This window comes from Eretmochelys imbricata, chromosome 24 (assembly GCF_965152235.1).
Source record: "Eretmochelys imbricata isolate rEreImb1 chromosome 24, rEreImb1.hap1, whole genome shotgun sequence".
In the NCBI taxonomy this organism is placed as follows: domain Eukaryota; kingdom Metazoa; phylum Chordata; order Testudines; family Cheloniidae; genus Eretmochelys; species Eretmochelys imbricata.
In genome coordinates, this window is record NC_135595.1 from 7,173,599 (window position 1) to 7,186,487 (window position 12,889).

Below are 12,889 nucleotides of genomic sequence, written 5' to 3' on the forward strand. Positions count from 1 at the left end.
ATGAAAATGATCTTTGCCGAATATCTGCTTTTATCTTCTTTAGGTAAAACTTCTGCATTAAGCTCTGAAATTGGGAAAACAGCCACATCAGTAGGACACTAGAGTTGAATACTGTATCTATGATATGTTTTGAAACTTTTGCTGGATATTAATTGCATTTCTATTCACTTGTATAAAGTTAGAGCAGCTTTCTAAGCATTTGGGATGCAGAGAATAACCATTATCAGATTAAGTAATTTCTTTTGCTGAGCTATCCATTCCATCTGTGGCAGTTGGAGACCTGACGGACACTGACTAGAACAATATTTTATTTCTCCAGTGCTAGGAGTGCAGTTATTTCTGCACCAGACTCAGCGGATCCAGTTTGTTGAAGTTGGTGACACCGCAAAGATCCACTGTTCTTCCACAGAAAACTTGGAGGGAGAAAGTAACATGTTTTGGTATTTGAGAAGAGAAGGTGAGAAACCCACCTGTATTAAGCACTGTTTGGATGATCAAAATGTAAGTAAATTTGCTTGCAAACATGAGACACACAGCTTGACACTGGAAATCAACAACGTCCAAAAGACTGAGTCTGGCATTTACTACTGTGCATATAGATACAGCAGCTACCTGATTTTTGGGAATGGATCCACGCTGATTGTTGGAGGTAAGGAACTATAGCTTGTTTAAGGAGACTAATAACTGATTGACAAAGCATATTTCATGTTCCCATTAAAATGTGACAAGATACCATAGTTATTGCTGAATGGTTCAAAGGAAAGCATGCTTTAAGCCAAGCAGATCAGCTAAACATTAAATGCTCTGGGCATAGAAGGAATGTAACAACATTTATAGTTATAAAATATATGTAAAACCTGAAAGTGACAAAATTGAAGTTTCTCTGTGACTGTTCAGGGCACCCAGGTTGGGACTATTGCTAACCTAAGAGTTATGTTTGCATGAAACAATATTTTGATTTAATGAGAAGTTTATAAAATTGTTTGCAATTTTCCTTCGAGGTAGTGCAGCTATGTATTGAGCTCTATCCTAGTTACGGGTTGTGTGGTGATTTAATATTTCCTTCTTCAATACATTTGTTCCTTTGAATTCATGTCTTAGTGACAGATACGCAATGTTGTTTTAGCTGTGTTGGTCCCAGGATATGAGAGAGACAAGGTGGGTGAGGTAATAGCTTTTATAGGACCAACTTTGGTTGGTGAGAGAGACGAGCTTCCTTGCTGACACAGAGCTCTTCTTCAGATCTGGAAAATGACCTTCTGAATACATTTCCCAGACCTGAAGGAGAGCTCTGTGGCAGCTTGAAAGTTTGTCTTTCATCAACAGAAGTTGGTCCAATGAAAGATTTTTACCTCACCCACCTTGTCTCTCTGAGTGAAAGATTAATACCTTTAATCAGACTGCAGCTCATTTGATCATCACACTGAATTTGCCATCTCCTTCTGCTCAGACAGTTATACCAAGAGCAGCTGGGTGATGCTTCTGGTCCCATTTCCACATGGCAGTCAAGTCACTGGGACAGCGAATCTGGCCTGTGTGATCCATGGAGTGTCCAGCCCAGTCCATGTTTCCTGGAGTGTTTCGGGGGAACTGCAGGAACACGGGCTGACGCACTCATTGAAAGCAAAGGATGGATCTTTAACGCTCATAAATCACATCAGCATCCCCATGGACACCTGGACCAGTGGGAAGAATTTCACCTGTGAAATAAAATTCAACTCTTCTGGCAACAGTGTGAAGAAAAGTACCAGGTATCCTGCAGGTGAGTGATATGATATTTGAGGCTAATGGAGACTCTGATGCTAAATCGGTGTCAAGTGGGCACAATCCGAGTTGCTTCTACGTAGCTTTCCATCCCAGAAAGCTGGAATATTTTATGTCATAATTAAAAGTAGGCAGATTTGCAGATTATTTGGGGAAAGCTAAACTGAGACATTAAAAGGACCCCAAGACAATATAGCTCAGATTTCTAGAGCAGCTTTCACACAGATTGTACCTATAGAGCACTGCAAAGAATTAAATAATAACTATTGGGGAGAGGTGAATACAGAGCTGGGATTGGAAGTTAAAACCAGAGGGTTTAATGAAAAAGTTCAAAAAAGATTCTCACCTCCTGACCGTCCACTGGTGTCAGCTTCCTCCACAGCCCATCCCAGCGGGTGTGCGTCACAGACGGTGCGCTATGCCGTGGCCATGTTCCTGGGGGTGTTGCTGGTGTCCCTGAGCCTGGCCTGGAGTCACTGCTGTTCTAATCCAGGTAATCAGCACACTACAGTCCGTCCCAGGTGTGGAGACGTAGCAGCAGCCCTATGAATAGTGGGGCTGATTTCCCACAAAATAATTGAAAATAGTTCTCTCATTTCCTTCTGTTTGTCCCCATTGAACATTTATTCCTTCCTACATTAATATAACGCAGCAACGCTTCTGTAGCGACGAGTGCTGTATTCAGCCAGGCGCGGTGCTTGGAACCGCCTGTGCATCTGATGCCTGAATATTCTATTTCTATCACTCGTCATTTGCTTTATCACACAGGGCAAACTTCTGCCTGAAATAAGCAGGTTTAACTCCCATGGCTGGGCAAATTCCGTTGGGATGGAACCAGTGACGTAAATTACACAGCAGAGGCCTGGTTAGCCCATCAGTTATAAATGGACAACTCCCATTGAAGTGGCAGGATAATCTGGGCCTGGGTTTAAATTGATCAGAAAACAGCTGTAAGGGGTGAAGAAAAATTTTAATTTCCTCTAATGAGCCATTGACTGGGTCTTCAAAACGCATGAATTTAGGATGCAGATGATTCCAATGCCCCAGTAATTCTGCTAAACCTGGATTTGGCCTTTTCTGACTCATATGGAAATTCAGGAAAAGAGTGAAAACCGCAGACTCAGAGGAGTTATTGGGTACATGAAAAACTGTCTCAATCCTAAATTCCTTTTTCAGCCAACTACTGGACTTTTAAAGGAAGATTCCCATGATCGTTTCAGTGCTAATGATGTGCACTGTTAAGCTTTATTTAAAATTCCACTTTCCAAACAATCTGTTTTTAAATGTAACTGATTGTTGTGTCCAACTGCATCAAAGTTTGGCTAATTAACCTTGCGTGGAGGTGTCTAATGTTGCTGAATGTTGTCAAACAGGGTCAACCGCTTATGCCCAACTGGAGTTTGATTCAAGGAATCGCAACCAGAGCACAGAGCAGCGACCAGTGAAAGGGAAAAGGGGGAAATCGTAGCCCAGACGGGGATCCAAGCTGGACACTCACAGCTGTTTCACTGCTCATCTCAATGACAGGACCATCCTGTAAGGTGTTGACTTTCTGTAAAAGCTGTTAGTTTGTTTTTACTGCTTCTTACTGCTCTTCACTGCTGCTGCATGTGGCTCAGTTCCACACTGTATCTGAAGATTAACTCACTTGCCCGCCTGGCCTATACGGAGCAGGAAGTCACAAAAAGAACTAGACCCTTGAAGGTGGGAGATTTCCTAGTGTGATATGAAGGACATTGTCCTGCAGGTATCATGGCAACATTTTGCTGTGTTTCTGGACAAATTCCACCCCTCTGTGGGTGCAGAGGGTCCCAGACCGCAGGAGCAGTGCGGTGTCACTTCATAAAGGGGGGCGGGATTGCAGGAGCCTGCGTGTAACTTACGCGCTCCCTGTACGCCCCAGAGATTGGCTCTCTGCTCAGTGTGGCCCAAGGGAGAGGGATGGGGTTAGCAGGGAGTGAATCCACCACTACACCAACCCTCTAGACAACAGCCCCTGTGGAGCTGGGGCACTAGGGCCACAGAGTCCCTGCTCCAGCCCTGCTGTTGGGGTAGCAGCCGTGGAGAACTCTGCTGAAGGCAGTGGAGTTACTCTGGGTTTACAGGGGGTCACTGAGAGTAGTAGGTGGCCCTTTGTATTTCATTTGGGGCCAGGCGATGAACCTCTCACTCCCCCTGGGGAGCCGTTATTCACAGCAGGGATCCCACTGAAGTTCCAGGGACTGCTCACATCTGTAACTTCTCACCCGTGTGGGCACAGGTGTTACAGTCTGACCCTTACTATCTATAGTCTGTTATTGGAGGTCTACCCAGCCCTGTGGCTCACCACGAGGGACAGTAAAAATGTGAAAACACAGGCCTGATTGTGATCTAAGTACTGACCCCAAAGCCGCAGCAAAGCCGCCGAGGGTCAGTGCTTGGATGGGAAACCTCCTCCAGTGCAGGACGTAGCTTAACAAACTGAGCAGGTGACTCTGTCGCCCTCAATCAGCAGCAAATGCCCATCCTGCTGAAGGGAGTGTGAGGGGGTGTTCACCCCCACTAGACCAGAAGGAGTTAATGAGGCTGAGAAGGGGCCACTTAAAGGGATAGGCTCCAGCTGAGGGGAACTAGGCGGCCTAAATGAGCCCTGAATGATGATGAGCAGGAGCAGGCAGGGCTGGTATAAAGCCAGGAACCTGGCAGCAGAGAAGGGCTGTAGTGAGGAAGGCTACAGCCTCTCTCTGGGCATGAGAGAGGGAAAGGAGGAAGCCCAGGGCAGAGGAGAAACCCTGGGGACCCAGGCCCCGAAGGAAGGATTTACCTCAGAGGGTGGTGGAGCAAAAGCCTGAGAGAGGCAGAGTAGGAAAGGAATCAGGGAAGCCCCAGCAAGGCGGGACATTGCAGACCTTAGCTGCTAACTCAAGAGTCCCTGAACTGGAACCAAGAGCAGAGGACAGGCCGAGGTTCCCCTCCCAGCCACTGGGGAAGTGGCACTGTCAGGGCAGTCGGTTTGGTGATTCCCTGGGACAGTTTGTCCTGTGGCACTTTGATACCGTGGCAGGGGGGAAACACCCAGTGACTTGGCCAGAGGGCCAAGGCCTGAAGAGGGAGCAGTCAAGCCAAGAAGAGGAAAGTGCAGAGTCCAGAAGAGCGAGTGGGGCTGCGGCAAGAATGAGATGACAGAAGGGGTGTTGGAGCCAGAAGGAGCTAATCCCATGAGCAGCCAGGAGGAGGCGCCCTAGCGGTGAGTGAATTCTGTGATAGGTGCTCTGGTGTGGGAAGTGCCATGTTTGAGATGAGAGGTCAATCCAATGCCTGATCAACCTGCAGGCAATTCACAAATGACCCCATGTGGCTTTTTGCAAGAAGGGAGGTGTCAGCCCAGATTATGGATCAGAGAAACGACCATAGAAGTTCTTATATTTCAAGCAAACTCACATCACATCATAGCTCATTACAAACGTGACACTTCCCGAATTTCTCTCGCTTTCTCTTTCATTCTTTCTTTTTGCATCTCTTGCTTTTAAAAAATGTAAACCACTTTAGTGAGACTGCATCAGTCACAGAGGAGCGTTTCTGTTCTTGTACGTCAGAGTCGCATATTCAGTCTGAAATAGAAAAAGGAAAGATCTGGTGTTATAATTAATTCTTTGTATTAGAGCAGCTTTTGTGTTATAAGAATGTGTGAAAAACCTATATCAACGGTGGAGATTTCTCTTTTGTCCTCGGCTGTTGTCTTTTGTCCTGGGTGCTGGGTTTAGTGTAAGCATTGCTGGATGGTGTTGGTGCTTTGTGATATGCATGAGGCCAAACCAGATGATCTGATGGTCCTTTACAGAAATATACTGTGACGTTATCCGATTAAACAATGACCATGCGGATCACTGTTGCTATCACTGTTATATAATTGTCACAAAGCTTGTACAAACTGTGGCACGTAAGATGTCTATGGAAAGGTTTTGGTTCTCTGAATATGATGTTGCTATTTGCATCCATGTATCATTTTTGTATCTGAAGTCATGAGTATTGGCTCTATGCCTGTATTTCTAATGTGTTTGCTTCTGGGAAACACCAACAAGATGTTTAGCCAGCACATTGTGAAGGACGCATTCAAGTTAAGTGGCTCATCAAAAGGACACTAACTCACATGGACTGTCCTGTGAACGCTCTGTCTGGGGTATAGGTAATGGCTTCTTTTGTGACTAAGCAGAATCAGGCAGGGACGTGTGACTTGACCATGTGACTCCAAACTCCATCTTTTACCTGTAATTTTCCACTAGCTGTGCTGAGGGCTTTGTTTGAAACAATGGATTTCCCTGCACATGGCAGAAGCTATAAAAGGCGCTGGAAAACCTCCATCTTGCCTCTTTCCTGCTCAAGCCTCTGGACTATGGACTTCTACTAACGGAAGCATTATTTCTAACCAAGAGACTGAGGACCTTCCAATGATTTGGAAGCAACCAGAGACTTGACTTAAGCCTGCAGTTTATTCCATCACTGCTACATGCCTGAACCAAGAACTTTGCAATTATTGTATGTATTTGATTCCTTTAACCAATTTTAATTCTTATCTTTCTTATAAATAAACCTTTAGAGTCTAGATACTAAAAGATTGGCAACAGCATGATTGTTGGGTAAGATTTGACTGATATATTGACCTGGGTGTGTGGCTGGTCCTTTGGGATCCGAAGAACCCTTTGTTTGATGAAACTGGTTTTAAGGAACCACTCATCTGTAAGTCTCGTGCTTTGGTGGTGATACAAGGACTGGAATACCTAAGGAAACTGCTTTTCTGACTTCTTGTTAGCCAGTGTGGTGAAACAGACGTTGTGTTGCTTGTTTGGTATATCTTATGGGGGAATAACCACCAGTTTTGGGGGGTGTATCTGCCCTATTTCTCAGCAGTTTGTCCTGTATTTGGTATTCTCAGTTGTGGCCCATTGAGGCACAATTACATATACACTGCAGTATTACACCATCCCTAACCTGCAGCCACCTCTGGTGTAGAACCCAGCAGTTCTTCTTTACATCAACAACCCTACACAACACTTCCGCTAGAAGAGCAGAGAAGAAGAAATTTATATGAAACCTCAGAAATTTCAGGATGCAAAGTGTAGACGCTAGAGTTGGACATTGGCCAGGACACGGGTTCTAGTCCCCTCTTGTTAATACAGTATACCTGTGGGATCTGCCTGATAGGTACTTCATTCCCTGTTTGCACAGCTCTCCCTGTTGGATGAAACAAAGGGATAGTTATAGGGCTGTGTGATGAGTGGCTGTGTTCATAGCAGTCAGAGTTATGACTGAGTTACCTCTGATGGGGCACTTTCTCCAGAGTAAGATCAACAGCTGGATGAGGAGAAGGATGAAAATACAGGGCAGCCCAGCATAGAACACAATCCTACAGTCTCCTGCAGAGTGAAGAAATGCTGAGTGTAGAAAACACCTATCAAAACATGGGCTTCTGATCTCTGCGTCCCATGCAACTGCATTGGCAAAGGGAGATGTTCCCCGACGCTCCGCACCTGTTGCTCCATGCTCTGCGGAGATGGTTCTCAACCAGGGGTACACAAACCCCTGGGGGTACGCAGAGGTCTTCCAGGGGTACATCAACTCCTCTAGATATTTGCCTAGTTTTACAACAGACTACATAAAAAGCACTACCGAAGTCTAACAAACTAACAAGCACTATAAACTAAAATCTCAGACAGACCATGACTTGTTCATACTGCTTTCTATACAATACACTGAAATATAAATACAATATTTATATTCCGGTTGATTTATCATTCTATGGTAAAAGCGAGCAAGTCTGCAATTGTTCAGTAATTTGTGAGCTGTGACACTTTTGATATTTGTCTGATTGTGTAAGCACGTAGCTTTTAAGTGAGGTGCAACTTGGGGGGAACACGAGACAAATCAGGTTCCTGAGATGGGTACAGTGGTCTGGAAAGGTTGAGAGCTGCTGCCCTGCTGTATATGGAGGGAGAGGGAAGTGCGAAGACAGGGAAGAGGGATGATTTGGTTGGGGTTGGTCCCGCTTTGAGCAGGGGGGGACTAGATGACCTCCTGAGGTCTCTTCCAACCCTAATCTTCTATGATTCTATGACCTTGCAAAATGATCTCTCATTGTTATTCTATCTCTCTTGTTTCCCTCCCACCCCCCCAATAACTCCACTAATGAGTGGATCATTGAATTTCGTGGTCAGATTCTAGCTGGTTCCCTTTTTCCCAGAACAGGTTTGCTGCAAATGTCCAGGCAATTTAAGAAATTAAAAGGCCTTTCGGAAGGCTGGACACACCCGTCTGTGCCGCCTGGAATTTGCTTTCTTCTTAAAGGGTATGTCTATACAAAATTTTGGCCCTGTAATATTTCTGGCACAGCTTCTCCTGATTCATGAACTGAAATAACCGGTGCTGGTGTAAGACCCCTTTACACAGTATAACTACATCCACACGGAGGCTTTCACTGGCATAGTCATGTCAGCAACAATTCACACCACGGCTCAACAGAGTTACCTGATAAGAGTGTAGACCAGCCCTAATCCTTCCGGCCTGCACTGAACATTGTTCCATGGAGCCATTTCAGCCTGAGACCTCCTGCTCCTGTGATGGCTGCAACAGAATCAAGTTATTTAAAGGGGGTGGCACAGAATCCTAGAAGTCAGAGATGGAGACGACCCTGTTACACTGGGTGGCCCCTAGCTCCCCCCGGCCACTGCAGGATTGTTCCCTATGTTATAATCATGAGTACTTTGTCCAGACCCCTTGATAGGGGCTTCTAACCCTGCCCCTCAGCATCTCTTCCACTGTCTGTTAGATCTCACTGTCAGGAAGCCATTCCTGCCATTCATCCTGCTATTCCCTCTGTTGATTTCCTTCCTGATGCTCCTAGTTCTTCCCCTTTGGCTCACCCCAAGTGACCCTTCTGTATCCTTGCTGTGCTCGCATGGAGGGGAAGGTTCAGGCTGCTTGACCAGAAAGCCATTTCTCACCACTGGGAGGGTTGAAAAATGAAGGTTTTCAGGAGGGCTGGGGGTGGGAAAGGAGGGTGACAGGGCAGTGACTGTACTTGACTGCCCCACAACTCAAGCACCCTCTCAATGGTTTCCAAAACCTCTCCTCACTCCCATTGGTTATCATTCACCTGAGCCATCCCGTCTGATTCTGTCTATTCCTCCAGCCTGCAGTAGATGTCACTGACCCACGGTGAGGGATGTAGCATAAATACCCAGGAAGGCAGGTTAGATCGGATGATACGATAATGGACCTGTTTCCCTGGAGAGTGTAGCACTGATGTTTCTCCCCGTACTGCTCTCCTTGGCCATACAAGTGCAGATCATCTCCTGGTTCCACATCTCAGAAGGGATTGTCATTAGGCTCCAAACACTAAAGACCCCATTCTCATCTATGGCTCCAGCATCCATCTGACCTTCAGACACCTCCTCCCCCATGTCCCAGAGAACTGCGCTCCAGGGAGGAGAGAAATCAGAGAGCAGGCAGAGCAGAGGAATGACGGGGAAGCTCAGCATGCTCCGGGGCAGAGGGCCCCAGGATGGAAAGGGCTCGAAGGCATCTGAAAGAGAGTTGAGTCACAGGAGAGTTCGGAAAGAGAGTTTACCGGTAGCTGAGCTAGTCCATACCTAGCTCCTACCTCTACCCCAGCCAGTGCAGCGTGTTTTAAATGTCTACGACAGCTGGAACAGGCAAAGCCTATGTCTTACACTCTGGCGCATCCACTTTCGGAGACTCCCCCAATCCGTCGCTGCTCGGAAGTTTGTCCTGATATGATCTTTGTGGATTATTTACTGAGTGTCGACAGCGTGTTTGGTACAGTACGAAATGCAACGGAAGAACTGCTCAGTCTGGTGGTGAGGACACCAGACTGGGAGTCAGGAGCCCTGAGATCTATGCCCAGCCCAGCTCTGCCTTGTTACGTGATCCTGGAGACAAATTCACTTCCCCCTGTCTGTGCCTCAGTTTCTCCAACTGTAAAATTAGGGAAATGATACTTACCTCCATATGATATTTAGTTCCCTTTGCAAGGCGCTTTGAGATCTACCTAGAAAAAGCCTGATAGAGGAACCATTCTTACTTAGATATAACAGTCAGGCTAAATTTTCCTATTACGTTCATCTCATTAGTCCGAGTTACAGCCTCTAATAGTGCCTAAAGTAATTCCTTGCCTTCCCTTTGATGTGCACACTCCGGAATAATTGCGACCAATGTGGCTCAAATAGATCTAGATCTCACTCGTCGTACACTGAATTATTATATGCAACTCAGACTGTGCTGCTTGAGACAATGAATATTCCCCTGTATGAACACGTGGGTGGAATCATTTCATGCCGCTTGGTGAATTCCTGGAAAAGAACCTGATTAATATTAAAGTCTTAATAGGATAACGGGGCAGCTGAAACATACTCATGTCCTAGGGTCGACAGTTTCAGTAGGAAACATCAGTAAGTGTGACTATCAAATCTGATTCCTAATGTAACATCCCAGCTAGACAGCAGGGAAATCATAACACCTAGCACTGACATGGTGCTTTTCATCCACAGATCTCCAAGTGCTTTCACCCAGGAGAGTCATTATCCCCATTATAGAGATGAGGAATTGGAGATGCAGAGAAATAAAAGGTTTGATTTTCCAAATATTCCAGCTTTTCAAAATCTGGTTTTTGGTTGGAGTGTTTTAAAAATCTGGCCATGTCTGTAGACATCTAAATGGGAGCTGTTGGGTCCTGGTGTCTTTTGAAAATCTCACCCTCAGTGCCCAGTGACTCAGGAACAAAAACCCAGGTCTCCTAATTCCTCACCCGATGGCCTGGGTCACTGCCTGGAACATGGTGCCTTTTCCCACAAATACCTAAGGCTTAACACTGAAATGGCAATCAGTCACAACCTAGCATTGCGATATCATTATTTTGGCCCATTGGAAACTCACCTGTGACAGTTAGTCTGGTCCCATTCCCAAAGTTCGGATGTGTATATATACAGCAAGGCCACAGTAATACACCCCAGAGTCACTTCTTTGTACGCTACTGATAATCAGAGAAAATGTGTTTGCCGGAATGTTCACTTTACTGGAGTATTTGCCATTTGAAGGTTGACGCGGAGAACTCTCATAAATCCATTGTAAACTCGGATGTTCCTTGTACCACAGAACTCTCCGTACTTTACGGAATGGCTACTGTCCAGCTGTGCAGTCTGCCCAGAGGTCAGCCGCACCTGTGCTGGGCTTTGCTGGATTTGTCTCCCTTCTTCCGAGGCAACCACTATACAGAGGAAGAAAGGAGTGGGTTAATACAGTGAGCACTGGACAAGGCTGGACTTTGTCAATACGCTACACAGAGCAGGTGATCAAAGAATAACAAAAAGGTACTTCTCCGTTAAAGATTCATTGTAACTTTTCTCTATTTCTAGCCAATATTTTTGTTAGGTTTCATGCAGCCTGTGCTGGAGTTAATGAAAAGTAACAACAAAAGCAAACCTCGGCATTTAGAACCAATGGGTGGAGAGATTTCCAGTTCCCTGCCCTCATCACCTGTGTGCATTCCCACTTGAGTTGACCCAAATCAATGGTAACAAACTTTTTACTAAATTGTACATGGGAGAGTCTTTTTTAGCAACTTGTATTTCAAATTCTCTTTTTGATCCTTCTGCAGAAAAATACGTCAGCCCCTATGTAATGCATCAGCATGAAGGAAAAGTAGATTTTGCACCCCAATCGAGAATATTAACCAGAAACTATTGTCAAGGTGTTCGTATCTGGCATTCAGGTTGTTTTAATGTAAAAGATTTCATCACCTCTCTTCAGATTTCAACTGATGAACTAAGAGATGTGAATTCCTCTCTCAGCAGGTAGATATTAGCACCCTTTGGAACTGCAGAAGGTCCTCGTGCAGAAAGTTAATAGTTTTTAGTATGGTGGAAAATAAGCATGAAATAAATCAGGATAAAATACTTACTGTGCAGCGAGACTAGCATCATCTCAACTATCTGGTGAGACATCTTGTGCCTTTCTTCAGTAAAGAATAGGTGATGTCTGTCTGTCTCACAACACCTGCTAGCTGTAGCTCACGAAAGCTTATGCTCAAATAAATTTGTTAGTCTCTAAGGTGCCACAAGTACTCCTTTTCTTTTTTTAAATTTCAGGGGGTTTTCCTGGTCCTGCTTGCTGTCTGTGGGGAAGTGTGAAATCTGGGCCTAGCAGAAGTCAGTCTGGAAAGAGACAGCCGAGATCAAGGTGGGGTGAGTTGTGCAACTCTCTTTTAAGGAGCAGCCTGCTTTGTCTCTCTCTGGTTTGGGTTCCTTTTCCTTATCATTCTGGATTCGAAGGACTGGGGGTGGGACCCTCTGGCGAAGGAATTGATGGGGTTAGAATATGAAAGTATGGTGGAGTCACCCCACTTTGGGACAATTTGGAGCAAAACCTACTTTTAGGACACTTATTTCAGATTTGTGCATAATGCACGTTCCATAGTGTAATGTACAAAATTGCTTACAGAGAGAACAAAGTGAAATGCCGACTAAGAGATTCTAAATCCATCCCTTCTAAATCCATCTTTTCTAAACAGTTTTCAGCCACGTAATCTGGAACATGGTTCTCTGAGCAGCCTGTCTTTACCTGGAAATTAAGGGTGAGAGTTGCAAACCTCCATGACCCCTGCAGTGGCTGCTCCTAGCAGTGAGGCTGGGCCCGGCTCCTAGGCACGGGCCTTGCAACTTGACCGATGTGATCAGAGCCCTACTTAAGTTTGGCACATCTGTCCCTCCGTTTCCATCTATAGAGCAGCAGAGGAGCCAAACCTGAGCGGCACTGTGATCACATGGACTAGATGCCAATGCCGGGAGCTGGACCCAGCCCCACGGGGCAGGAGGTACCACTGCAGTGTCAGTGCAGGGTGGTCTTGCTGTCCAACCCTCCACGTGCTCCCTGCGCCCTCCTTTTCTTATGGTTGTTTTCCGGTACCTCTGCCTGAAGTTTATTGTCAATTGCCAGGATAAAATTGTAGGCCTAACTGTAGCAGAAATCCTGATTAATTTAGGAGCCAGGTGTCATTTTCAAAAGTGATCTAGGTTTCCAAGTGGTAATCTAAGTCCTGCTGACTTTCAGTGGTATCTAAGCTCACGAGAACCAG

At 45.6% G+C, this 12,889-nt stretch overlaps 1 protein-coding gene across 1 annotated transcript; it reads left to right on the forward strand.

Annotated features, from left to right (window-relative positions):
• LOC144279908 (immunoglobulin kappa light chain-like) lies at positions 1-3,232 on the forward strand. The gene is made up of 5 exons (XM_077841611.1): positions 1-43; positions 320-649; positions 1,451-1,762; positions 2,147-2,257; positions 3,138-3,232. Exons 1-5 carry the CDS (start codon positions 1-3, stop codon positions 3,230-3,232), a joined length of 891 nt encoding a protein of 296 aa, XP_077697737.1.
• The last annotated feature ends 9,657 nt before the right edge of the window (positions 3,233-12,889 follow it).

Coding starts and splice junctions, on each gene's coding strand:
- LOC144279908 (XM_077841611.1), top strand. CDS start 1: ATGAAAATGATCTTTGCCGAATATCTGCTTTTATCTTCTTTAG. Junction 44..319: donor TCTGCTTTTATCTTCTTTAG/GTAAAACTTCTG, acceptor TTATTTCTCCAG/TGCTAGGAGTGCAGTTATTT. Junction 1,763..2,146: donor AAGTACCAGGTATCCTGCAG/GTGAGTGATATG, acceptor CTTCCTCCACAG/CCCATCCCAGCGGGTGTGCG.